This window comes from Perognathus longimembris, chromosome 16, assembly GCF_023159225.1.
Source record: "Perognathus longimembris pacificus isolate PPM17 chromosome 16, ASM2315922v1, whole genome shotgun sequence".
In the NCBI taxonomy this organism is placed as follows: Eukaryota; Metazoa; Chordata; class Mammalia; order Rodentia; family Heteromyidae; genus Perognathus; species Perognathus longimembris.
The window spans coordinates 21,215,444-21,241,325 of record NC_063176.1 but is presented as its reverse complement, the minus strand read 5'-3'; the positions used below and the strand labels follow the sequence as shown (position 1 = coordinate 21,241,325).

General features: G+C 40.9%; 1 protein-coding gene across 1 annotated transcript in view; it reads left to right on the top strand.

Moving 5' to 3' along the window:
- Nucleotides 1-10,702: 10,702 nt before the first annotated feature.
- The window catches only part of Bmp3 (bone morphogenetic protein 3), a 28,133-nt gene continuing 12,953 nt past the window's right edge, over nt 10,703-25,882 (top strand). Inside the window, exon 1 of the mRNA XM_048364624.1 lies at nt 10,703-11,115. Coding sequence (XP_048220581.1) covers nt 10,791-11,115 — 325 coding nt within the window. The 5' untranslated portion in view covers nt 10,703-10,790. The remainder of the gene's footprint in view (nt 11,116-25,882) is intronic.

Here is a 25,882-nt window from a genome sequence, read left to right as displayed (position 1 = left end):
TGAAAACATTTTTTTTTGGTTGGCTGTGGGGCTTGAACTTAAGGCCTGGGCACTGTCCTTTAGCTCCTTTGCTCAAGGCTAGCACTCTACTGTACCAGTTTGAGCCTCTGGTTTTTGAGGGGTTAATTGGAAATAAGAATCTCATGGGGATGTTTCTGATTGGGCTGGCTTTGAACCCTGATCCTCAGATCTCAGCCTCATGAATGGCAAGAATTACAAGCATGAGCCACTGGCACCAAGGTGAAAACTTTTTTTTTTTTTTTTTTGCCAGTCCTGGGCCTTGGACTCAGGGCCTGAGCACTGTCCCTGGCTTCTTCCCGCTCAAGGCTAGCACTCTGCCGCTTGAGCCACAGCACTGCTTCTGGCCGTTTTCTGTATATGTGGTGCTGGGGAATCGAACCTAGGGCCTCGTGTATCCGAGGCAGGCACTCTTGCCACTAGGCCATATCCCCAGCCCCTAAGGTGAAAACTTTTGACAAATCATCTCAGGACTAAAAATCAAATGATACAGGGAAACAAATTTCTGTTAAAAGATAAATTTCTATCAACACGATGCATAGAATATATTCAAGTTCTCAACTTTTACTTTAGCTGGAAAAATTAGAACATCATTGACTATACCTCAGCCACCACAGTCTAAATGATATTTATGGATACTTATTGTTGCAAAGAACTCCCCTGGCATCATACATGTCTCTTATCTGCAAGAAGCTGCTACTGAGTAGAGAGCAGATGTCTTAAAATGTCCATTTATATTGTCACTAACTCTAGTAAGTTTATGTATCAAATCATAATGGTCTGGGAATCATGCAGGAAAGCTTCACGGAAACTAAAAAAATAAAATCTGAACTTTACCAATCTGGAGAAGATTAACATCTTGGTTGAGTTGTGTGTCATATTACCAGGAAATTTGCTCTGGAATATTTGAAGGTAAGAAAAACTGCCCCAGGACAACAAGACATTCCTTAAGGTTAGTCCTTGTCAGTGCCTCAGCATTGGTAATTACCTAACTGAACCAGCTACAGAAAGGGAAGCCTGAGTTTCTTTAATTATTTGCACTTCCTTCAAAACATACAACTCAATCAAAATGTGCTTCTTGCTTAGTGTATATGTAGGCACATGAACACACACACGTGAGTGCACACACACACACACACACACACAGAAATGCTGAAGCTTTTGCTCTTCCACAGTGAAGGATCTGTCCGCATCCATTCCATTGTGATCCTATCTGGTCAAATCCCACCCAGCTCCTCCAGAGCTATCCAGACACTCCAGCTCTGTTTACAGTTCAGCAATAGTTACCAGGATTGACAACATGGATACTTGAAATATTTATGTAGCATTTATGCAATCACTTTTCATTGCCCAGGAAAAAAACTGGTTTGCAGGACCTGGCTTCTTGCCAGAGTTATCTTGATCTTAATTTTATAAGGCAAGAATTAACCCCAGAGTTCAAAAATTGAAAAACAGGGTGGAGGAGTTGTTGGTAGGAGATCATTTGTGGTCAAGGAAAGCTATTTGCTGTTCTGTGGGCAGATATCCAGGCACAGTTTAAAATGACTTCCCTCAAGGAAGAAACGCCAGAAAAACACCTGGAAGCCCTGAAGCAGAAGTCAAGAATGGAATTAGTCTCCAGTGGTGATAGTTAGCATTTCCACACCCGCAACTGCCCATGTATCTGAAGAATTTGTCACCAAACTTATGCAACTTTAATTGATCCTGTTAAGGCTTTACAAGGGTCATCTGAGTAGCGACACCTGGGCATTTGCAAGGTGAAAAGGCAGAGGCTCAAAACCATGCTCCTGAGTAGATCTCTGAGTTGCTGAGTTGACACATAAGATCATGTCCCTCAAATGACTCCTCCACAGATGCTACAGGGTTAGTACCTTCTGTCCACAGTCTCCATGCCTTCAGCCTCCTGGACTACATTAGAGCTAGGAGAAGCCAGCCAGAGGTGACCAAGCCCTAGAGCAGCAAGAGGCAGCTGCAGGAACGGCAGAGCTCCCCCCATGGGCTCCAAGCAGGCCCACTTGACAGTCACTTGAGGGGCAATGTTCATTAAGCTGTGAAGGGACCAACTGCCAAGCCATAATATGTTAATTAATTAATTGTTATTTTTTTTAGAAACTCAATTTAGGAACTATTCACCAAAGGGATGAAGTAGAAAAAGAGATAGACTCTAAGGAAAAAAAAGTAATGTAACAATTTTTCCCAAAAGACAGAAATGGAATACTGACAGACTTCTCTGTGCAGAAATGGCTGTTAAGGCTCAGCGAGAGAAACCTGCAGATAAATGAATTCTTATGGGCTTTCAGAGGCCATAAGAATTTAAACCAACATTACAAAGGGAACATGCTACCTATACAACCTTCAGGGAGAAACTGATTAGAAAGAGGACCGCGGGTACCACTCCACAGAGCAGACCTTGTAGACTGGTAGGTGTAAAAAATCAATGCAAACGACTCCTGGGCAGACCCTGCAAGACATGGAGGAGTCTTGAATTAACAAACCTGGGGAGCAAAACATTCAAGGTAGAACCACAAAATGCAGTGATTCAATCATGGTTCAAATCATCCCACCAGAAGGAAAATTAACAAGGAGAACTAAAATGTTAACATATTTGGTAAGTGGAGTAGTGAATTTTCAGTCAAAAATTTCAGTAAGGGGGCTGGGGATATAGCCTAGTGGCAAGAGTGCCTGCCTCGGATACACGAGGCCCTAGGTTCGATTCCCCAGCACCACATATGCAGAAAATGGCCAGAAGTGGCGCTGTGGCTCAAGTGGCAGAGTGCTAGCCTTGAGCAAAAAGAAGCCAGGGACAGTGCTCAGGCCCTGAGTCCAAGGCCCAGGACTGGCCAAAAAAAAAAATTTCAGTAAGGGGAGATATTAAAATTGAACAATAAAAATATTCTCTCGTTTCTCCAGTATGTCACCTGATTTCTTCATCATGAAGAAGGAAAGAAAATAGGATACAAAAAGTTTTACTCTCCTTATAAGAAGGTTTTTTAGGTAGAAAAATAAAAAAATTGCAGTATAATTATAACAATATAATCAACACAGAAATATTCTACCCCTGGGCATAGAATATCAGAGAGAGGGAAATATACCCTAAATGCTAACCTTGGCTTTGTTTGGAGCTTGTGACAATGGGTGATGCAAAAATATATAAAACACTGTTTCTGCCCTCAAGGAACGAATTCTTATTTCTTATTATATTTGTTTAATGATCTTTAATGTTCATATCGCTAAAGTTTTAGAGACTATCTTAGTAGAAAAGTAGTTGAGGTGAATTTTACAGAGGAGAAAAACCAGCAACTGCTAAATTGTCTTGCTTTGGTCAACAGGAATATGAACAAACTTGTTTTTTTAAATCTGTTTATAAAGGAAAACAAATGTGTTTGGCAGGAGATATTTGATGGAACACACCTTGAGCTTATCATTATTAGACTGGTTTCAGCTCAGCAAATATTTAGTAAGCAGGTAAAAAGACAGAAGGAAATTCAGAAAAGTCACTGAGGAAAAGCCGAACTACCTGCTTTGGAGATATTAGCATCCAAGCAGAAATAAATGATGCAATAATCTTTTTACCTCTCCCTAAATTGGACCAAACCTTCAGGTAGAGCCTCTGAGCGAGTGAGGATTTTCAGTACAAATTATTAAGAAAATGAGACATCTTCAGACATTGGACAGTGCTCACAAGCTGTATGACTAGTTTCTACTTTTGTTGTCTGGAACACTTTTGTTTTTGCCAATCCTGGGCTTGGACTCAGGGCCTGAGCACTGTCCCTGGCTTCTTTTTGCTCAAGGCTAGCACTCTGCCATGTGAGCCACAGTGCCACCTCTGGCCATTTTCTATATATGTGGTGCTGGGGAATCGAACCCAAGGCTTCATGTATATGAGGCAAGCACTCTTGCTACTAGGCCATATTCCCAGCCTGGAACACTTTTCTTTTCGAATGTCTGTGTCTAGCTTTCCAATCAATCTAGTTTTGATTCAAATGATAGGTAGTCAGAGACGCCTTTCCTGACCTTCAGCCTCCCATAACATTGCCCCTTTCCAGCCCAACAACCCCTCCCCCCCCACCAATCACATAAACCATTGTTGATCCTATTATTCTGCTTTATTATGCTATTTCTGTGAAATTCGTTGTTTTCTTTGTTTCAACCTATATCATCCATTTCTCTTCCTATATAAACCTTATGAGGATAGGGAATCTCAGCTGTTTCATATGATTATACTCCCAGCTTCTACACTGTGTGGTTCATAATGTACACTTTTTCATAATGTACACTCATAATGTATACTTTTGAACAATGGAGAGAAGAAACAGCTGCCTGTGACTCTCTGGGCCTTTCTATCTTGATTTGAGACTTTGAAATAAGACAAACTTCACTTTGCTCCTAGCTGCATGTCTGGCACCTAGAAGAATGTCATGTATAGTGAATACTGAAAAGCTGAAAGTAAGATAGGAATAATGAAAGAAAAGGAAGAAAATTGGGAGTGAAAACTTCTTTCAAGAAAGATTACACAGCTGTGTGTTACCTTTGCATGTTTATTCCCTTAAATCTTCAGCCAGTTACCGAACAAAGGTCCTGTTTGAATTTTTTTTTCCAATTTAGCTGATACTGAGTAGGTTCTTAATGATTTCTGGTCAATTTTATAACAGGAATGGAGCTACCTGAGAATGGGGCATAAATCTAGAGGCCGGGGACTTACTTATTATGGTAGACAACATTCTAACATGGCTTCCAGTGCCCCATGTTCTAGTATGATCCATTCCCTCTTAACGTGGAGGGTGCCATGGTTGTGAGGGGATATCACTCAAATGATTAGGTCTGTCATATGGCAAAGGTGACTGGAAGAAAGGGAGATAATTGGTGGGCCTAGCCTCAGGTAAGCTTGTTTAAAGGATGAGGGCTCTTTCTGGGGAATGAGATTTGAAGTACAGTACTAAACATGATAAATCCTTCATTGTTAGGTTGAAGGTATAAGGAAATATGTGTCAGAAATAGCAGATGTTTGTTAAATGTTAAATAGTAGGTGCTATGTTAGTGGCAACTCCTTTGTACAATTATTTAATGGTTTAAAAAAATAGCAAGTGGCTTCTCCTAGCTGATAACAAGCCTCAGTAACAGCCAGTAAGAAGAGACCTCCATTTTCTTGCTGTAAGGAACTTTGAAAACCAGCATTTATTTGAAAGATGATTTCTACCCAAAGCCTTCAGATAAGACCCCCACCTGGCCCTCGAGCCCTGAGCAAAGAACTCAGTGAGTCCACCAGAACTTTTGGACTACAGAACTGCTGTGAAATAATAAATACATGTTTCAAACCTATAGGTTGGTATTAATTTGTAATGCAGTAATAGAAATCAAGTACAGTTAGAGGGGAGAAATGGGATGCCAGGAAAAAGAGTTTGAAAATAGTCTCAAATAAATTAAACTAGTTACTGAAAGAGGCTGTAAAAATAAAATAATAAAGAGGATGAATGGATTAAATACTAAAGACCCAGCATTTATGGATTGCAAATGGTGGTTCAAGCAAAGCTAAATATAAGCCTAAATCTTGGGACCTGGCTGGCTAAAAGGGGAAGGAGGCCATTCATAAAAATTTCGATGTCAAGAATGTATTTGGAGGGGTGAGATTAATTCATCAGGTTCCTTTTATGTAATTTATTTTGAGTTTTTAATGTGAGGAGATAGGTTTATTAATCATTCCACATTGTAAATATGTATTCAAATGTTGCATTGTAGCCCATAAACTATAAAGAGCATGCAGTTAAATATACACTATTTTAAATATATCTATGGTGCCATGACCATCACAGGTGAATTAATACCTTCAGTACCCAACCTTATTTCATTCATGTATTTATTCATCATTAGGGTATTTATTTTTATTCTACCGGTAATTAGGTCTATCACAATGGGTGCAGAAACTCCTCTCTCAATGCTCATATTGAATATAGATGGAAAATTAAGATAATTCAGACACCTCTATGTAATTGTAATTGTCAAATCATCCAGAATGAAAAAAAGACCCTGATTAAACTCATTAGCAGGAATCTAGGCTGAGAATCTTAGTGATAAAGCTAGTTCTTAAAGACAAAAGTTTAAAAAGATTCCCTCATTGTTATTTAAAATATTTCTGCAGATAATAGTGATGCTGTCAGTTATGCCATGCCCACTCCTTTTAAAAACTATTGGTAGCTGTAACCACCTCTGAATTTGGTTTAAATCTATTTTTCCTTAGTTATACTTTTTATTTTTGATAAGTAAGAAATCAACCAACCACAGTTTGGCTTTCCTCATTGTGTTCATCAAGATTAGAAAAGTTCCAAAGCTATAATCTGTTCTCAGTAAATGTGTGCTGAAGTAAATTGAATTATTTCCTATCGGGTTTGTTTCCTATAACTGAAATCAAGATGTCACTAGGATGTCCACACATTTATTGAAAGTAAAGAATGAACCACTGTAGAGAAGTCAGAGTTGGGAATGTACATCATTTGATCAATCTTGATGGCTGAAGAAAAATGCATGGCTAAAAGTTGAAGAAATAAGCAATGAGGAGGATTGGAAAATGTGGCAAGAAGATCCCAGAAGAATGCTCCTTCCCACCTCTGTGTAGGTGACATTCTTCCTCTGCCTGGAATATCCTATCAGAAGTACTCTTGGAAAATCACCTGGTTAACTTTTCATTTCAACTCAAGTATCCCCTTTCCATGCAGCACCCCTGCTGTGGTCAGCAGATAAATAAACTCAGCCAGAAAAGAAACCACACTCAGATCTCTAAGTAGACTAAGTTTCCTAAAAGGAGGAAACATGATTTGATTTTTGTATCTTCAATGATAAATTTTGTCAAGGCCACGCTGAACACTAAATATTTATTAAGTGAATGAAACAAAAATAAGAATAATAAAACAAGGAAAAAAGAGAAATTATACATGTGAAGATAGCCTAACATGAGTACTGAATAGTTTTCGATGTAAAAATTTTGGGAAAGGAATGTATATAATGCTCAAGGATGCCAAGAAAAACATAAACGTGAATAGAGCACATACACACATAGACCCACAGGCTTTTGTAGTCAAAAGTAAAGTCAACTTGACATGATGTACTAGAATTTCAAATTCGTCTTTGCTCTTTTTCTTAAGTTAAATTCTGTTGTCAAGATGAGGTACAGAGGGGTTGCTGTTGCATACATAAGGTAATGAGTACATTTCTTGTCCAACATTGTTATCCTCGCCCTCCTTTTTCCCACTTTGCCTCCTCCTAAGTCCCCCCTGACAAGTTGTAAAGTTCATATTATAATTTTCTTAGTGTTTAAAGAGCAGAAGTGTCCTGTGCTTCAAGAGTTGCCTGTATCCGTAACACGGATATAAATTAGTAAAGTCCTAGTATTAAAACACTTTTATTGAGTTAATCTGACATTAGAGAAATCAGATGCTAGAGACTTGAGCCCTGGTATGTTGAGCTCTGAAGTTACTTTACTTGAGAAGCTGTGAGTCTTCCATAAATTAAGGAAAGCTGATACTTAGCTTGAATTATGAACCCTCCAGCCTATTGCTTTTGGGGTGGGGTATTTAAGGATGGCATTTAATCCATCTAGATCTGGGATTCTTTGGCCTCGAACAACAAACACACCACACCACTCACTGTCTTGGGATATCTTGAGATGGCATCTCCAGGTGTTCTGATAAGAGAATAGCTTACTTCCAATTCAATTGCCCAAGAGTTCCTTAGAAGGTTAGCAGTGTACCTCTCTTCCTTGCTGCTGGACATGCTGCTCTTGGCTTCACCCAATGTATGTGTTACTCCATCTTCCTGGGTGTATTGGCTGTACATGATGGTATTAAGTTCAGGATAGGCTTTCTACCAGTGTTCTGTAGTTTCTGGGCTTCCATATCGACACTGGATTCCAGTCTTATAATTACAGTGACACTCTCTGTCAGGGATTATTCCATATATTTAACATTTTGTTACTTCACTTATTCTGAATGTAATACCTGGTTCCTAAAATATAAATAGAGGTATGGCTTGGCATTTGCTCTAGACAAAAACTGACAAGCAGTCTTCTTAGGTCTCAGCTAACTCCTCTTAAGCATTTCCTATGTGGTATATGCTAATCTCTCTCTCTCTCTCTCTCTCTCTCTCTCTCTCTCTCTCTCTACTTCCCTCCCTCCCTCCATCCCTTCCTCCAGATCTCTTTTCCTAGGGATAGAGTGTTATTATGTTATTACATTGTTGAACTCACAATCCTCCTGCTTCAGCAACCCTAGTGCTATGATTACAGGCATGCACCACCACACCCAGCTACATGTGTGTCATTTTATGACATGGGCTAGCCAACTATTCTTCATTTAAAAGCCCTGTAAGAGAGAAACTACTACTTTGTGCTGAATACTTAAAAGGAGGTAGAGAAAAGGGGAAGGTACCCAGAGCCAGGAACAGGTGAAAATACAGTGATGACATTTAGTCATCCGCAATAATACAACATGGCTTCCTACTTCCTATAAACTAAAACTTACAACATTGAGGACAGAACAACAAATGTTACCATGGAAATTTTTATGAGAGCTGAAGGAGACCCTCACAGGCACTTCCTAGGAAAGAAGATGAACACTGCCAATGAGGGCTCCAATTGGAGGAGACCCAGATCTATACTACTGAAAGATCTGAAGTAGCCATTAATGCAGCAGGAAAAAAACACAAATTTTCTCCTCAGTTGGGCTTTCTCCTAAGGTACTGTATGAAGCAGTGAGAACTTTATAGAACACATCTCACAGAACTCAGAGCAGAAAGGAGAGGAAGCAACCCAAGATTCAGAAGGAAAAAAGTCCTACTGGGGCCTACTGAATATTGCAATTAGGTCTTTATTATGTTCTGTAGTGTCTGCTATTAATTTCTCTAGGTCAGACAAAGATCACCCTGTTGATCTCATTGGATTTTTCAAATCATTCTTAAGTTATGTGTTACTATCTGCAGATGAAAGCTCTCCAGATCCAGGGTGGCTTAGAGCAAAATCCAAACCACAGTAGGTTGAGAAGTGATGGAGAAGAATCTAGTTAATACTTGAGAGAAATTAGAACAACAAAAAAAAAGGTAGGGGGGTAGGGGCTAATTGAATCACTACTAAAGGTCAGTTAACAAATTTCTAAAAAGTCTGTGGTGTTGTTCATCAGTAAAGAAGAAACTGAGATAAGGCCATTGGTTTTGATCCTGAAGCCTGTCTTTTTTTTTTTTCCACCAAAGTTCATGCGGCAAAGGGGAAACAGAGCCGAAAGGAATTTTGATTGAGGGTTTTGTTGCACCTGGCCAGGAACTGTACTAAGAATTTGAACACAGGTTGTTCATTTTAACTGCTGGTCCAGAAGTTATTCCCTGAGTAAAGCGCTCGGCTAAGTGGATAAGTGGATACTAAGTATCCATTCACCAGTGGTCTGTAAAATAGGCTTTATCTTGAACATTATTGCAAATGGTAATGGGAACGACTAAAAAAAATGAGTGCCAAGCCATGATGCCTTCCAGGTTAAATGGTAGCTGGTCTTTTAATCTCCATTTTACAAACCAGAAAAGGGAGTGTGAGCAAGGGCCTCTGATCATGAACTCTTGGGTTAAAAAACCACTTCGGGGAGCTGGGAACCCAGGTCTACCACCGTCTGAGCATCTCACAGGAGAACGCGTGGGGGAGGCCATCAGGGTTGGGAGTGGCCTTCCACGGTGCTAAGCGGGTTTACAGGGGTTAACGTGGGATGGGCAAGATCCATGAGGGCTTAGCTTCCAGGACAGGTAGCCAGGGCCCAGAGGCACAGGTGTCGGGCCCGCAGCTGCCACGGAGACCTACTAAGGGGGTAAAGGTAGTATTCAAGAAGCCACTTTGTTTGGGAAATCTGAAAATCAAAAGCCAAAATCCCACCGGAAGACGCACTCTTTTATTTGGCTCTCCCTCTGTTTTTTAAGAGATTTTTTTAAGTCCCTCCTACTCTTTCTTCCTCGATCTTCTCTCCTTTCTCCCTCCCCTGTCCACCCCCCCCCCACACCCCCACTTCCTCTTCTCTCCCTCCCCCTGCTGGCTCGCGGGTTATTTCCCTCCCTGCTTTCCTGGCTCTAACCCGGTCTGAGCGGCGGACTAGAGAGAGCCTGAGGGCTGAGGGCAGAAGGCTACATTGGCGGCCCGGGGAGTGGGCCGATCAGCTGGAAAGGGGGAGGAGGAATTCTCTCTCTCTCTCTCTCTCTCTCTTTCTCTCTCTCTCTCTCTCTCTCTCTCTCTCTCACACACACACACACACACACACACACACACACACACACACACACACACACACCACGTATATTCAAAACTCTCGGACACTCCTCCAATCTGGAAAGATCGGGGACCCTCGGGTCCCGCACTCGCGCCGGGCAGCCGGGGTTCTCATCCCCAGCTGAGCCTCCGCCCCGTGCGTTCCTGCGAATAAAGTGAGGAGAGTGGAGAGAGCCAGCGAAGCGATCCCCGCACCGACCGGGCCACACGCGCAGACCTCCAGCTCGTTGGCGGCGGTGCGGTGGAGCGGCGCCCGCAGCGCCCTGCGCGGGGGAGGTCCGCGCCGCCGCCGGGCAGAGCCCACCTGCCTCCCGGCGCTCCGCCAGCGCCAGACGCGGGGCGCCCCGCTGAGCCCGGGGCTCACAGCGCCCTCGCCACACCTGCAGGTGGACCCCCGGCTCGAGGCTCGGCGTCTCGCACCTCCCGATTGTTTGTCCCCGCTGATCCTAGCGGCGGCCGACGCGCCACACCGCCCCGGGACCTCGCCATGGCTGGGGCGCTCAGGCTGCTCTGTCTGTGGCTGGGCTGCTTCTGCGTGAGCCTGGCGTGGGGAGAGAGACCGAAGCCGCACTTCCCCGAACTGCCCCGGGCTGCGCCGGGAGATCGCAGCGCAGGTGGCGGCCCGAGTCCCGAGCTGCAGCCGCTCGACAAGGTGTCGGAGCACATGCTGCGGCTGTATGACAGGTACAGCGGCGGCGGCCGGGCCCCCGCGGCGCGGAAGCCGGGCTCGCCGGAGCGGGGCTCCCCGTCCCCGCGCCCGCATCCTCTGCGCCAGGGCAACACCGTGCGCAGCTTCCGAGCCGGAGCAGCAGGTGAGTGCGCGCGGTGAGACCCCCTTCCCGCGTCCCGCCCCAGCTTCGCCCACCCCCAGGACCCCCGCCGCTCCCTCCAGCGGTCGGGACGCCTGGCGAGCTGGCCCGGGGCCGTTCCCCGCCGTCCCCGGCCGCCCTCTTTGCCCCCCCCCCCCCCGGTGCCTTTACACCCTGCCTTCCGCCAGCTACCTTCCGAAGCCGCTCAGTTTGGGATTGGAAGAGTAGGAGGGAGGAGATGGGGCGGATGAGTAGCTGAAGCAACTGCGTGGAAAAGGGGGAAGGGGCGACACCCCATGCGCAGCGAAGCCCTCTTGCCCAGGGTGAGGGGAGCGAGCGTGGCTAGGAGACCTGGGGCTCCGCAGCGATTCCTCAGTCAATCCGCGGACTCCCCCCTCCCACCTCGATTTGGACTTTAGCTAGGTTTATCCAGAAGCAAATGCCATTTTCTGCCACCCCACGGCCCTACAGAGAACACACACACACACACACACACACACACACACACACACACACACACACACACACACACACACACACACACACTTGAACTCGACGCCTTGGGAACTCTCCTGTCCACGGCCCTACAGAGAACACCACACACACACACACACACACACACACACACACACACACACACACACACACACACACACACACACACACTTGAACTCGACGCCTTGGGAACTCTCCTGTCCAGACCTTCCACCCGCTCCTAACTAGCGCCTTACTAGACTTGATAATCTCTCCATGGCAAACACAGCCCAGACCAGGTGCTTGAATGTTTAGCTTCTTTAACACCCATCTGGACAAATAGGGGATGTATCATCTACCCCAAGAGAAGTGGGGGTGGAGAGGGGGGCGCAGTGGTGGATAGTAAACACCTCTTGGAATCTGCAGTGGAAATCTGCTCATCCTATTTTTCAAAGCAAATCACTGCAGATTGAAATCCATGGCTTAACAAGGTTTGGTTTTTTGGTTTTTTTTCTCTTAGCCTCTGTGGTGAAGGGAATAACTTACACTAACAGGCTCCCTCCCTCGTGTTAACAGCTTGAGGGAAAGTTTCTTGGCCACTCTACCACTGTTTATGTGCTTTGAGGATGCACCAGGCTCCCCCCATCCCCCTACATTCAGGATAAAGGGAATGTGACTGCACAGCCCGTCTTTGGTAGACCTTTGAGAAATAGCCAAGAATCTTCAAGGAAGGAGGCTTTATCTTCATGCCCTATCAGTTCTGTCAAAATCACTAGAAAGTTCCTGAAACTTTGATATTTAGAACTCCTAGGGGGGAAAAAAAGGAAAACTAAAACATCCATCAGGCAAAGCCCTAGGATGACACTGTAAATACTCTCTCAGCTCACAGGCATGATGACATTTACAATAAATGTGAGTTATGCTTCCTAATGCAAAAGCATTTAGCAAGAGACTGAGCTGAACCAGATTTCGCCTTCTTCTAAGAGCCATGAGCAAGATCAGAAATAGCTGGCCTAGGCTACAGGAGTAGAAACCTGCCTGGCCTTATCCACAGCACCAGGCCAGGGGATGAAGCTGTCTGACAGGGGACCACACCAGGGACAGTGACAGATCTGTTTACTTTAATGCATCTCTGCCTCCCAGCTCAGAGAAGCAGCAGTGTGGGGCTAAGGAGATTGGAAGCAAATTGGGGAGGGGCACAGCAGGTGGTGATAAGAAAGATACTCAAATCACTCTTCTCTTGATAATCACTTTCTTGGTTCTGTGGTTATGTTTCTAAGGGAGTGGTTGAGGCACCTAAGAGACAAACAGTAGTTTGTTGTGGGTGTTTGTTTGTTTTTTTTTTTGTAACAGCAAGTTTTATTTTTAGTATAAATCACAGACTTTGGAGGGAGACTGATTTTTGTTTCCACACATATCGTATAGCTTTTTTGTCTGTATGGTGGGGACCTGGGAGGGGGTAGATTTGAATATTTGAGACAACATATAGTTTGTGGCTTCTACTAATTCCATTTATTATAATTTCAGTGTCCATTATCAGTCTCCTGTGGTCTTATATCAGCAAATGATAAACTCTGATTACAGAGTCCAGATGTTCTCTTGAAATGATGAATTGGAGCTCAAAGCATATATACAAGGCTGTGTGCCTTGATAAGAAAACTAATCCCTTTAGCATCCTAGGGACTGTCCTAATGACTTATTCATCAAATGTAGGCACTGGTTTTTGTGGAAACTTCAGTGTCTTGTTACCTGGTTGGGAACTCCTGGAGAGGTGGTTCATGCTGGACCTCTTCCAAGAGTGTTTGGTTACTAACACACTGAAAAGACTTCATTATGGGGCAGTTCTGGCTGTAACAAGGTAGGACTCCAGGACGGTGCCAAGGGTTTTGAGCATGTCAGTTCCTTTTGCTTCATCCATACCAGCATTTCCTTAACTCCCTTTGAATTGGGACCTGTGTCCTGATGTACATACAAAATACTGTTTGCATTAATAAATGAGAACTGTTTCCCAGCCCAAGGTGTATGGAATTTAAAAATGTATATGAGCTTCTCTATACCAAAGATGCAGAGGATTTACAGAAGATGACATGCTGTGCTTCACACATGGAGTGACCTTGGGGGGAAGGAGGGAAGGCACTGGGCCGTGAACTTGGGGCCTGGAGCTGTCCCTTAGCTGTTTAACTCAAGGCTGCTGCTTTACCACTTGAGATACATCACTACTTCCAGATTTTTAATGCTTAATTGGAGATAACAGTTTCATGGAATTCCTGCTTTGGACGGAGGCCCTTAGATCTCAGCCTCCCAAGTAGCTAAGATTAAAGGTATGACTCTCCAGCACCTGCTGGAGTGATTTTGTGAGTGCTTATTTGTAGTGCTTTGCTCCTTACAGCATGCATGATTAAAATTATTTATTGTTCTATACCTAGAGTTTCTTTGGTTGAAATTTAGCTGCTGCGGTCTCCCTCTGGTTACTTTTTACTTAATCCATTACTTGATGGTGGGTGGCATCCACCCTAAGTACACTTGCTGCTAACCCCTTTTCTCCTCCCTCAACTCCAGGCAGTTGTTGCCAAAACCAAAACGCCTGGCTATTTATAAAGTGTGTGTGTGTGTGTGTGTGTGTGTGTGTGTGTGTGATGTGTATGGGTTTACATAGTGACAGATTTTATCTTTTCCCTTTGTAAAAGGTGACTTAGGAAAATATTGATGACAAATTGACCAAAATAGATCACTTGGAGGAAATACAGAAGGATGTTAAAATAGTTTTTAGTTGAATCTCAATTTAAATGTGGTTCTTGGCTACTATGAGATAAAAGAATAATATTTTACAATAGGTTTTCTCCTGACTTGATCCGTAAGGTAGATACTTTTTTTTTTTTTTTGCCAGTCCTGGGGCTTAGACTCAGCGCCTAGCTCTGTCTGGCTTCTTTTTGCTCAAGGCTAGCATTCTACCACTTGAGCTACAGCACCAATTCTGGCATTTTTTGTATATGTGGTGCTGAGGAATCGAACCCAGGGCTTCATGTAAACGAGGCAAGCATTCTACCACTAGGCCATATTCCCAGCCCAGGTAGATACTTTTTGTTTATGAACTTTCTTACTCACTTTACAGACAAAAAAAAGTACCATTTCAGTGGTATGTATCACTTTTATAAAAGAAATAACATGTATCTCATGAATAAGAGAAAACAGTATTAGGGTAAAACAGGTTCTCCAGGAAGGAAGAAAAGGAAGATGCTTTCCTAATAGGAACCAAAACATTTAAAAATAAAGAATTTTGCTGAGCATTGGTGGCCACACCTATAATCCTAGCTACTCAGGAGACTGAGACATGAGTCTGTGAGATAATTATAGCCAATTAAACACACACACACACATACACACACATACACACACACACTCAGAGAGAAACACACCAGAGAGAGTGGTGTGGCTCAAGTAGGACAGCACTAGCCTTGAGCATAACAGACCATGGACAGTGGTCCTGAGTTCAAGCTCCAGGACTGGTACACACACAAAAGGGGAAGAATTTTGGTTTTGACATGTTTCTGAAGTCTAAGGCTCCAGGAAAGATGATATGGAATTAAGGCTGAATGATCACCACTTGAGTAATATCCATTCCTATGAAATACATGGACCAGTGGGAAAACACACTGATAGGGTTGATGGCAAGGAGCTGAAAAAACTTTATCAAAACATAGTTCTTTCTTGACATACCCAGCATTTGAAACGAAAGAATACTTGGATTATATGATGTTTTTGTTTAAAGGACAATAATACATCTGGAGAAGAGAAGCTGGATATGCAGCTGCTTTGAATTACACACTCCTTTGAATACATGATAGCCTTTAATGAAGTTCTTACTGTAACAGGCAAGACAGCTTTATAATCTCTGACATTTAAAAATCCATAATACCATGAATTCTTGATTATTCATGCTAAATGGAAATGAGAAATAGAATGAATTGCATTTCTTTTAAACAATCAAATACTACTAGCTTTGTAGTATTGCTAGGCACATTCAAAGAAGCCAAGAGACCATGACTCAAAACCCCTAAACAGATATTTCATTCAGGCATATTATTCATTCAATATTTTTACATGAAGTTATATACATAATAAATAATTAAGGGGGTTATATACATTTTACCTAAGTATTAAAAGTTCAAAGTCAGATTCAGATCTGTTTTTACTTAAATAGAGATATGAATGTCATCTACTTCTAAGTATTTTTGTCTTATATTACAGAATTTTGTATATGGAGAGACATTGAAGAAAATGAGTTCAAGCTCTCTAATAGGAGAAAAAATGGCCACTGTCATACTATTTACCAGACAAATGAGCTAATGACGAAAGTTATTGTTTCTAAAGATCTGATCTCATTTTTAAAAATTAATTAATTAATTAAATATTTCTGTTGGTTATGGAGCTTGAACTCAGGGCCTAGTCCCTGTCCCTGTGTATTTTCCCCTCAAGGATAGCACTTAGAGCCATAGCCCCACTTCCTGTCTTCTGGTGATTAATTGGAGGTTAGAGTCTCACAGACTTTCCTACCTTGGCTGACTGACTTCCAACCTCGCCCCTCAGATCTCAGCTTCCTAAGTAGCTAGGATTATAGACATAAGCCACCAGTGCCTGGGCTTCTGATCTCATTTTCTAGGGAAATACTTCATGAAAAGAGGTCGTTTGAAGATGTTAACAGATGTTACATAAAATTAGGTCCTGTGGTCATCAAATAGGTTTGGAAAGAGTGTCAATTTTCTTTGCCTTGAGGTCCTTGATTGATAATGAGTTCATGAAAAGGAGCACATTTGCTCCTGAAGAGAATATTTTATAGAATTGGTGTTAAAATGTCTAGTTTAGGAAACAGATTGAGAACCATCTTAATGTAGCAGGAAAGGTATACAATATCCACTGAATACCACAACTGGAAACTATCTCAGTTCCTCAGTTTCCATCTCCCATTTGCTACCTATCTCAGGATGCTTACCAGTATTGTTTGCTTTAGAAATTGGCCCAGTGGGCATTCTACTATTGTCCTGGTTTCTTTTCTCCAGTGCTGGGGCTTGAACTCTGGGCCTTGGAGCTGTTCCTGAGCTTCAAGGTGACAGCTCTACCACTTGAGCTATAGCACCACTGCTGGCTTTTTTGAGCAGTTTATTGGCGATAGAGTCTCATGGAGCTGCCTCACCAGGCTGGCTTTGAACCACCGTACTCAGATCTCAGCCTCCTGTGTAGCTCGAATTATGGGCATGAGACATCAGTGCCCAGCTTGTCCTGTTTTTATTTTATTAATGAATATGATTTTAGAGTTTCCCTATTGCTCTGCTTTATTTTCAACTTTCTGTGCTTCTGTATTGTTTTCTTCTGTATGGTTTAGTACGTTATGGCAGGTATAATGTTTAAAAAGGAAAGCTACTTTGAAGAAAAATACATTCGAGATTATACACATCATGTGGTCAGTGTTCCAGCTCCATTCAGACCTTTATGAAAAACACACTTATTCAAGTATCTATCAGTTCTCTTAATCTCCAGGATTGTTATATTTGCTGGATAGGACAGTTGTTAAGCAACTGATATATATTTTCTCTCTTGGTTAGATGGGAATTTTGCTCTACAGCATCTGGCTCTACAGAACATTGGATGGTTCTTGAACTTTTTAATTTCCATATTGTGGTAATCAGTAATTGTTTTTCTGTGTATATGTTAGGACCAAGGCTTGAACACAGGGCTTTCCAGTGTGCTTCAGTTTCCTTGCTCATGCCTGGTCCTCTACCTACTGAGCCACATCCGGCCTTTGGGTTAGCATCTTGATAGTTTATTTTAGTGGTCATAGTTGAAAGAATGGCCTCAAGAGATTGTCTACATGTGAGCTATCCTATGCCAATTTCAGTCAAGTAAATTTTTCAAATTAGCTTGTAAATTTAAGAAAATAAATGTTTAAATGAGAATACTGACATAGTATTAGTCAGTGATGCACAAGGTAACACCTTCTTTGGGATAGGGGGAGGTAATGGCAGTATAACAAAAGATTCTTCAAATATGAGAAAGACTTGGCAAGCAGTAAAATTGGTAGCCTTTTCTCATGTTGATGGTGATTGCATCATGGCATACTGGCTTACATAGTACTATAGTAATAGAGATTTCTCGAAATATTTTAAAAGGCAAGAATTTCTGGACGTATCTGATATATGTATGTACGTATGTATATATGTATGAATGCATATGCATACACATATGGTGGTGGTATAAAATGAAATGTGTATATATGTATATGTGTGTATATATGTGTGTGTATGTATGTATATGTATATATACATACATACACACACATATATATATGGTGGTGTTAAATGATTCAGGTTTGTTCATTGATTTCTTCAGTGCCATACCTATCTAAGGCCCATTTTTTTCATGGACAGAAAAAGTAGAGAACAGTAAATACAGTACCTTTCATATTTGTAATTGGGAATACTATGAATAAGCTGGATGAGAAGATCTCATCAAATTACTATTGTCAATTAGTTCCTCTGACTTTACTAAATAAAGTAGTTGTCAAGTCTTTTTTGTTTGTTTGGTGCCAGTCCTGGGATTTGAACTCAGGACCTAGGCCCTGTCCCTGAACATTTTTCCTCAAGGCTAGCATTTGACCACTGGAGCCACAGCTCTGTTTTTAGCTTTTTGGTGGCTAATTGTAGGTAAGAATTCCATGGCCTTTCCTGGCCAAGCTGGCTTTGAGTTGAGATCCTCAGATCTCAGCCTCTTGAGTAACAAGGATTACAGGCATGAACCACTGGCACATGGCTCAAATACTTTTATATAATACTTGTAGCCAATAGTTATAGGAATCCAAGGTTCTTTTTCTAGCCCTCCCATTTTCCAATTAAAGCAACTAATGTTGGTCAGATGTACTTTTATTTATTTTTCCTTCAAAGTTTCTTTAATTTACTTGCACAAATTAACCTAAAGACTGAATTGAATGAGATTTGTGCAGTATAGGTAAAAGAAAAAAAAAAGATTGCTGAAGACTTATTTTCCTCTCCTTCTTCCCAGTTCTCTTCTCTTCTCTTCCCTTCCCTTCCCTTCTCTCTCTCCCCTCCCTCCCTCCCTTCCTTCTTTCTTTCTTCCTTTCTTCCTTGTTGTTGAGCTGGTACTGGAGCCTGAGTCCCCCATATCCAAATCTTGAATCCCCTCTCATATAAGGATTCAAGCTCAGGTTTGATCACAAAGAGTATTCTACCACTAAAGCCACAGCTCAGTTTTTTTGATACTTTCTTTCATGATTAATTGAAGATGGAGTCTTTTAAACTTTTCTGTGTGAACCTGCTTCAGCCTTAGTTCCTGAATCTCAATCTCCTGAGTGCTAGGAGTATAGGCATCAGCCAACAGTGCCTGACTAAAATTTTATTTTTCTATTGCTTAAGACTAAGAGTAGGGATAATTAAATTTGAATCTTGACTAAACTATCAATTAATTGTCCTCTCATATTGCTATACTCATTTTGTCATCAATCAAATGGTTTAAATCAGACATTATGTGTCTCACAAAAAAGTGAAATTCAATTGAGGAAATCAATGAGATATGCATGCAACCTTGCATTAGTGAGTTTTTTTATTAATACTGTAAATAATTTTCAGACACTGTCTCCCTCTAGCTTCCCACAAAGCCTTGAACATGTCTCAGATATTAAAGTAAGCCTTTGTTCATAGCACACAGGATATTTGGGTGACAGTATAAACATAAAGATGACTACCACTAGTGATCTTTGACTACACCTGTGATAATCCAACCCTGCGTTCAGCAAATTACTGTTTCTCTCCTGGTAGCTGAGAGGAGCAAGTTGTACTTTTCTTATAGCGATTTCTTGAGTTAGTCTTATAATATAGCTCCTGCATCGAAGTCATCTAGAATGTATCACAGATGCTCCAGCCCATGCCAGACATTGTGAATCAAACTCTGGGAGTGAAAATGGAAGTTTAAAGGTATACACACACACGTACATTTAGTGTGTGTGTGTGTGTGTGTGTGTGTGTGTGTGTGTGTGTGTGCATACACCTTGGTACTTGAATTTAAGGCCTGGGCATGGTCCCTTAGGTTGTTCATTAAAGGCTGGTACTCTACTACTTCTGCCACAGATGCTTTTTTTGCTTTTTGTTGGTTATTTGGAGATACCAGTGTCATGATCTATCCTGATGTGAGGATTTCAGTCTCCCGAGTAGCTAGGATTACAGATTGTGTCTTAACAAGATATTTGCTTTTTCCTGATTCATGTTTGAGAAGCACTGTTCCAATCTTCTGCCTCCCCTCTCCCCCCCTTTTTTTTTAGTATTTTACATTATAACTAGCATTTGCAATTTAGGGCTGATTAGTGTGCTATTTTGGGGTGTCTGGCCCTTTTAGTTAGCATCTTCATGGACAAATGTTTGATAAGCATATATAACGGGAAGTTTCTTTTGCTTTGGGAGGAATGTAACTGTGTATCTGACACGTTTTTCCCTGGAGGAGGCTTCAAAGTAAGTTAATCAAGACTGTTTGCCATTCTCACAGCTGCAAAGTTGTGACCTAACAGATTTACTTAAAAGAAAATCTTCCCAAATGAGCCTCTGGAGGGCCTGGAGTCTATTTCATTTCTCCCATTCTGAGGACCTGACATAGTTTGTCATGTAGTTTGAATTCAGTAAATACTTGAGTTGAATTGATGTTTGGAAGATAAGAAAAGATCGTAGGAAAGCTATCAGCCAGGCAAAGGCTCTTTAAAAATAAACTTGCCTTGAAAGAATTTCCCACAAGCTTATTATCATTTGCATGTTAAATGGCAATAACATTCTACTTCACCTAAAACTATTCTAATAATTATTTTCAAATGAACTGGCAGAAAACAATATATAGCACTTGGGCATTTTCCAACTTTAAGAATTTGAACTTAAAAGTTTTCTCACTTCAATATTAAGTAGGAAACACTTTTGAATCTAGTAAATTTGAACAACTGATCGTTTAAGAATTCTAAGAAATATTTTTCAGGATATAGATGCTCCAGACTGTGGGAAGTAAGCGTGAGGAATGCAAGAATTTACAGGGTAGAAGTCTGCCCTCTGAGAGCTCACAGTCTAGGAATGCCCCAGGGTGGAGAACAAGAGTAGATGAACTGATTAGTGAACATTTGGCTATTCTAGAAAAGCATACATTATATCATCTTTGGCCATGTTTTACTTTGGATATGGAGACGGATTGTTTTGAGATCCCATAAAACTCAGTCATTTGATTTGGATACTGCAAGAAAAACAGTTCTGTGACTTTGTATTCTTACACATTAGCTCTCCATCTTGTCCGTGCCTAAAAGTGGAAGGTATCTTAGAGAAAAGTTCAGTCTTGACTTAGCAGCAAATAGGTAGTGACTTTGAGGTGTGTGTGTGTGTGTGTGTGTGTGTGTTTGTGTTTGTGTGTGTGTGTATGATCTACTCCTAAGCACTCCAATGATACTTGTAGCTGAACTGTGTTTGGAGAAAGAGGTGGAGGGGAATAGGGAGCTGTTCATAGTTACATATTTTCTGTCTGACTAAAATGTTTCCCCTGTTTCCTAGGGATTTAACTAATCATCTAGCTTTCATTTAGTCTATTTTCTTTAACATCAAAACTTACATAGAAAGCTTTGCATTGTATGTTCTAATTCCCTTTGAAAATGTGGTGTGTGGGCCAGCATGAAAGTGAAGTCCCATACCAGTGACAGACATGGTCTTTCCAAGCTCAATTAGAAATTAGTCAGATAACTTCCATCGTCTTTCATCTAAAGTTCTGTAGATTCTGTAGATAAGCATTAACATTTATTTATTTATTACAAAGTCATTTTTATAGGAAGACACTGGTGGCTCACTCTTGTAACTGTAGCTACTCAGGAGCCTGCGATCTAATGATTGCAATTTGGAGCCAGCCAAAGTAGCAAAGTCTGTGAGACTCTTACCTCTGGTAAAAGTACTCAGAAAAATGCCAGAAGTGGTTTTGTGGCTCGAGTAGTAGAATGCTAGCCTTGAGCACAAACAGGCACAGCTCACAGGCCCTGAGTTCAAGCCCCACAACTGACAAAAAAAAGAAGCCCTTTTTAGTGAATAAATAAACTTTAATACCCCTGGGTATAGCTTATGTATCAAACCCTGTGTTATGTTACAGGCAGGACAGTATAATGGAAAACAATGTTTTATCATTAGGGAAGTTATAGTCTTAGGAAGGAGGGACAGAATAATGCATTGCTAACAGTGGCAGGATCCTAATCAAGGGTGGTCACAAGCTTGCCTTTGGGAGCAAATCTGGAGGCTACAGGGGTATCTCAATAGCAGAATATTTATTTAACATGCACGAACCTTGGGTTTGATCTCCAGAACTGCAAAAGCAAAAAAAAAAAAATACACACAGGGCCTCGTATATCTGGACTATGAAGGTAAAAAAGCTAGAAAGAGATGTTCCAGAGAGAAGCAAGTACCCACAGAGGCAAGATCCCCAGTGTATAACAGTGCAGGTTTTTCAGAAACTTACCCTATTTACACACTCCCTTTCAATTCTCACATGTTAAGATGCAAAAATGTCAGAATAGAAGATTATAATGTGGATGGTAAACCTTTAACCAGACAAGCAGATAAATAAATCCTTAGCAAGGAAAACCGGCGGTTTCTGCAGACAGCAAACTGTGTGAAAACAGCACCACCTACTGGTTGCCATCCTGTAGAATGAAAATCATTTTTAGGGGAGAGTTGGAAAGAAAAAGCCCAATTTTATATATACTTACAAGTTTTTACGAAATAGTTACTTACCACAATTCATCTTCCACACATTAGCTACCATAGAAGCATCCTTCTATGATATTTTTAAATTATTACCACTTTTTCAAGTCCCATGATAGTTCTCAATAAATTAAGTCAAATAGAAATTCATGATGTATTGGCCTGCATCTGGTCTCCATTTAACTATCACCTGTAGATTTAATTTACCAAAGTTACCTCTTCCTTATGTATTCCTCCGTCCCCAACCTGGGACAGCTAAGGATTTCACTCTGTGATCATAAATACCTTTGGCAGTGTTGATATGCCATTATTCTTCATTACTATACAATACTCCTGAGTTCTCGCACTCCCCACAGTGAGAACAGGAGCATGTGTTTGTACAACCCTATATATCCTTGCCCAATTTCTAGAAGGTATTCCATTCACATTTCTTAAAAAATTATTTTTCTTTGGTCTCTGTTCTTCACTGGTTGTGGTATATTTACATGTGTAATGGGCAAATGACATCATGGAAGCTGTATTGACAATTCCGTGTTCTAAGCCTTGTTAATGCACTATCCATTAGCCCTATTCTAGATCATTTTTTTTCATTCTTAGACTTTTGACTACAGTTTGAAATGATTAGCTAAAGCTAGTGGGGAAATTAAAAAACAATCACTAACATTGTCTTTATCTAATATGGTCCTTTGAACAAGAATGTTGCATTTCAGAAAGATAATTTTTGCTCAATTTACTGTTTGTTTTTCACATTTATACTGAGAAAAATCTGGAATTCTTTGCTACATCTGGAAAAAAAATGCCTTCTAAATCCCCTTTGGGTCCTATAAGTATAAAACTAGTGGCTATCCTAGAGAACTACTATCATCACTCAATAAAGATTTAATTTGAATCACAAATGTGAGCCACATATATAATTTTAAAAAATGTGTAGTCACCTTTAAAAATGTGAGAAGAAACAAAGGAAATTAATTTGAAAAATTCATTATATTCCATCCAAAGTATTCTAATTACATTTCAACACATATTCTCTATAAAATGTATTAACATAATACTTTGGACACATTTTTGTATAAAGTCTTAGGAATTTACTGTGTATTTTATTCCTTCAACGTATTTCAGTTGCATTGTCATCTTGTTTCTAGTTAACTTTTATTTTCTGATTCTTCTATGTGCTGTGGTCCTTACCTGAATTCTTTTCATTAGTCTTCACAAACCTGTAGTTTATGGCCCAAAGTTCATTGTTTAGGTGAGCACACTGATATATAAAGAGCTTGCTATTTGTGTGAGAATTTCTACTGGCTCTGATGGTCTTTGAATCAGGTAATTGAGTTTGACTTCAGCGCAGTGCACCAGTCTGCAATGAGAGTGACAGGAAAAGGCCGTGTGACAAATTCTGAGAGATTTTGTGAGGAGATGTTGATGGTTAGAAACACAGGTGGTGGCTAACTTAATAGCTGATCAAAAGGTGTCAGTAAAACTATTCGAAAGACGGAAGCAATCTGAATCAAAACATGAGGGGAAGGAGTAAGATGAGCTTACCAAGTGAAATACTACCACCCTTGTCCCCTGAGTTCATTTATTCCCTGCCAGCGTACTTGTGTGGCAGACACTGCATTGCCACATACTTAGAACTGAATGGCTTCTCTTTCTTTCATTTTAAACTTCCATCTGCTACACGGAATTTGGGTAAAAGTATGTACTATGGTGACTGGTATGAATTAAAGCCAAAGTCTCTGAACAACCCTGATGCCATGGCTTTGTTATAAAGGTCTGTAAAATATTACCCTGGTGTCATGGATTATACAATGTGCACAAATGGCAGTTTCCTCCTTCTGCTTCACACAATGTTAAAAATGAGTAAAATGTGTTTCCCGTTGCAATTCCCCTGTGCTTGGGGACTCAATGAACTCATTTTAAGTTTCCACGTCTTTATAAAACTGTTTTGTTTTTTACTGAAACATGGTTTTGATCAAGAACATAATTTTGTGATTGTGTGTGTGTTTCTGAAACAAGCATGTATGTGGACCTTACTTGGAGGAAGGTTTACATTCTGATGACCGAGCCCAAGACAGGAGATTCTTGAGTTCTAACTTCAGCCCAGCACACCATCAGACATGCTCAAGAGAAAAAAAAAACACAAAAACAGCTTGTCTTTACTAACCAATCTCTGTCACTTTCTGTCTCTTCTTTCCAGATTCAAAGAACTGGAACTGCAAATGAATCATGCCAAATTTAAATTTCTATTTAGATTTCTTGCCATTTCTCGTATGTAAGCTGTATAGCAAATTGTTAAATTGATGGAATAGAAAACTTCAAAGAACTGCGCAACCAAATTTTTCTATGTGTTGGAATGAGAGGCTCATCATTAAATCTATTATATGAATAATATGATACATTGTTCTGCTTATAGAATGTATATTTTGTGAAGCAGGTAGGAAATACAATTCCTATAATTCAGTTAATATTGACACTAATCACAAAAAGAGTTTGTAGGTAAAAACATTTATCAGATCCTTTATGAACTGCTTTATACATGTCTCATTTAATTATGATGGAGGTCGACATTTTTAAGTAGAGCCTTAATCCAGAGATGCAATTCTAGTGGCTCACAACCAAGATTGATTATGGCTCCTTGCCCTGGAAACCAAAGAGAAAATAATACTGGGGAGACAAGAAAGGAATTTAATCAATATGGCCATATTGAGAAGACAGATATCAAGCACACTGACCTGTCTTTGGAGTGGCAACATGAGCTTTTGGTTTAAATAGAGGAATAATTTGCGTTGAGGGTGAGAAGTAAATATAAGGAAGCAGTGTTGAAGAAATTGTGATCTGCTGGGTCACCATCGCAGTCTTCATTTGGGGGTCACTCTAGACAAGTCTTTATCTCCAGAGGAGACAATCCTGCGCCCGCCCGTGAGGTGATTGCTCTTGCTGTGGGGACAGAGAGAATGGCCTCCATTCCCATCAGGAGCCAATTGTTCCCATTTAGAGCGGGCTGTCTTCATGAGGTGATCTGTAGTTCCTGGGATCGCAGGCAACTGCAGGCTTTAGACAATGAATTGGAGACCTTGGGCGCCTTTTGAGGAAGAGGTCTGGGAAAGCTGTAAGAAGCTGACAGGAAAATACCTGTTATCCTTGTCTTTGTGCCTTCAGCCTTGAAGGGGGATGAGCTGGTTTGAGTATACTGAGGCCTGATCAACCTGTATCGCCATTTTTAGACAGGCACTCCTTAAGTGATTAACATGCCTGAGTAGAGAACTGAGCCAGAATCCCATCCAAACTGAAGGAGACAGATGTAAGAAGAAGGCAGAGATATCAGCCTTTTACTCTTGCTTTTCGTTTATTTTTTAAAAGCAGTTTCTTCACTACCTGTTACAATATACTATCTAATACTATAATCGTATAATATTATATGAATGAGTATATTAGATATTCCAGAGCTACAAAGTTCATCAGTAGCAGAGGCAGTGTTAAGTCAAGATAGTATAAAAGCATTGGTTTGTGACTTGTAGTTTATATAG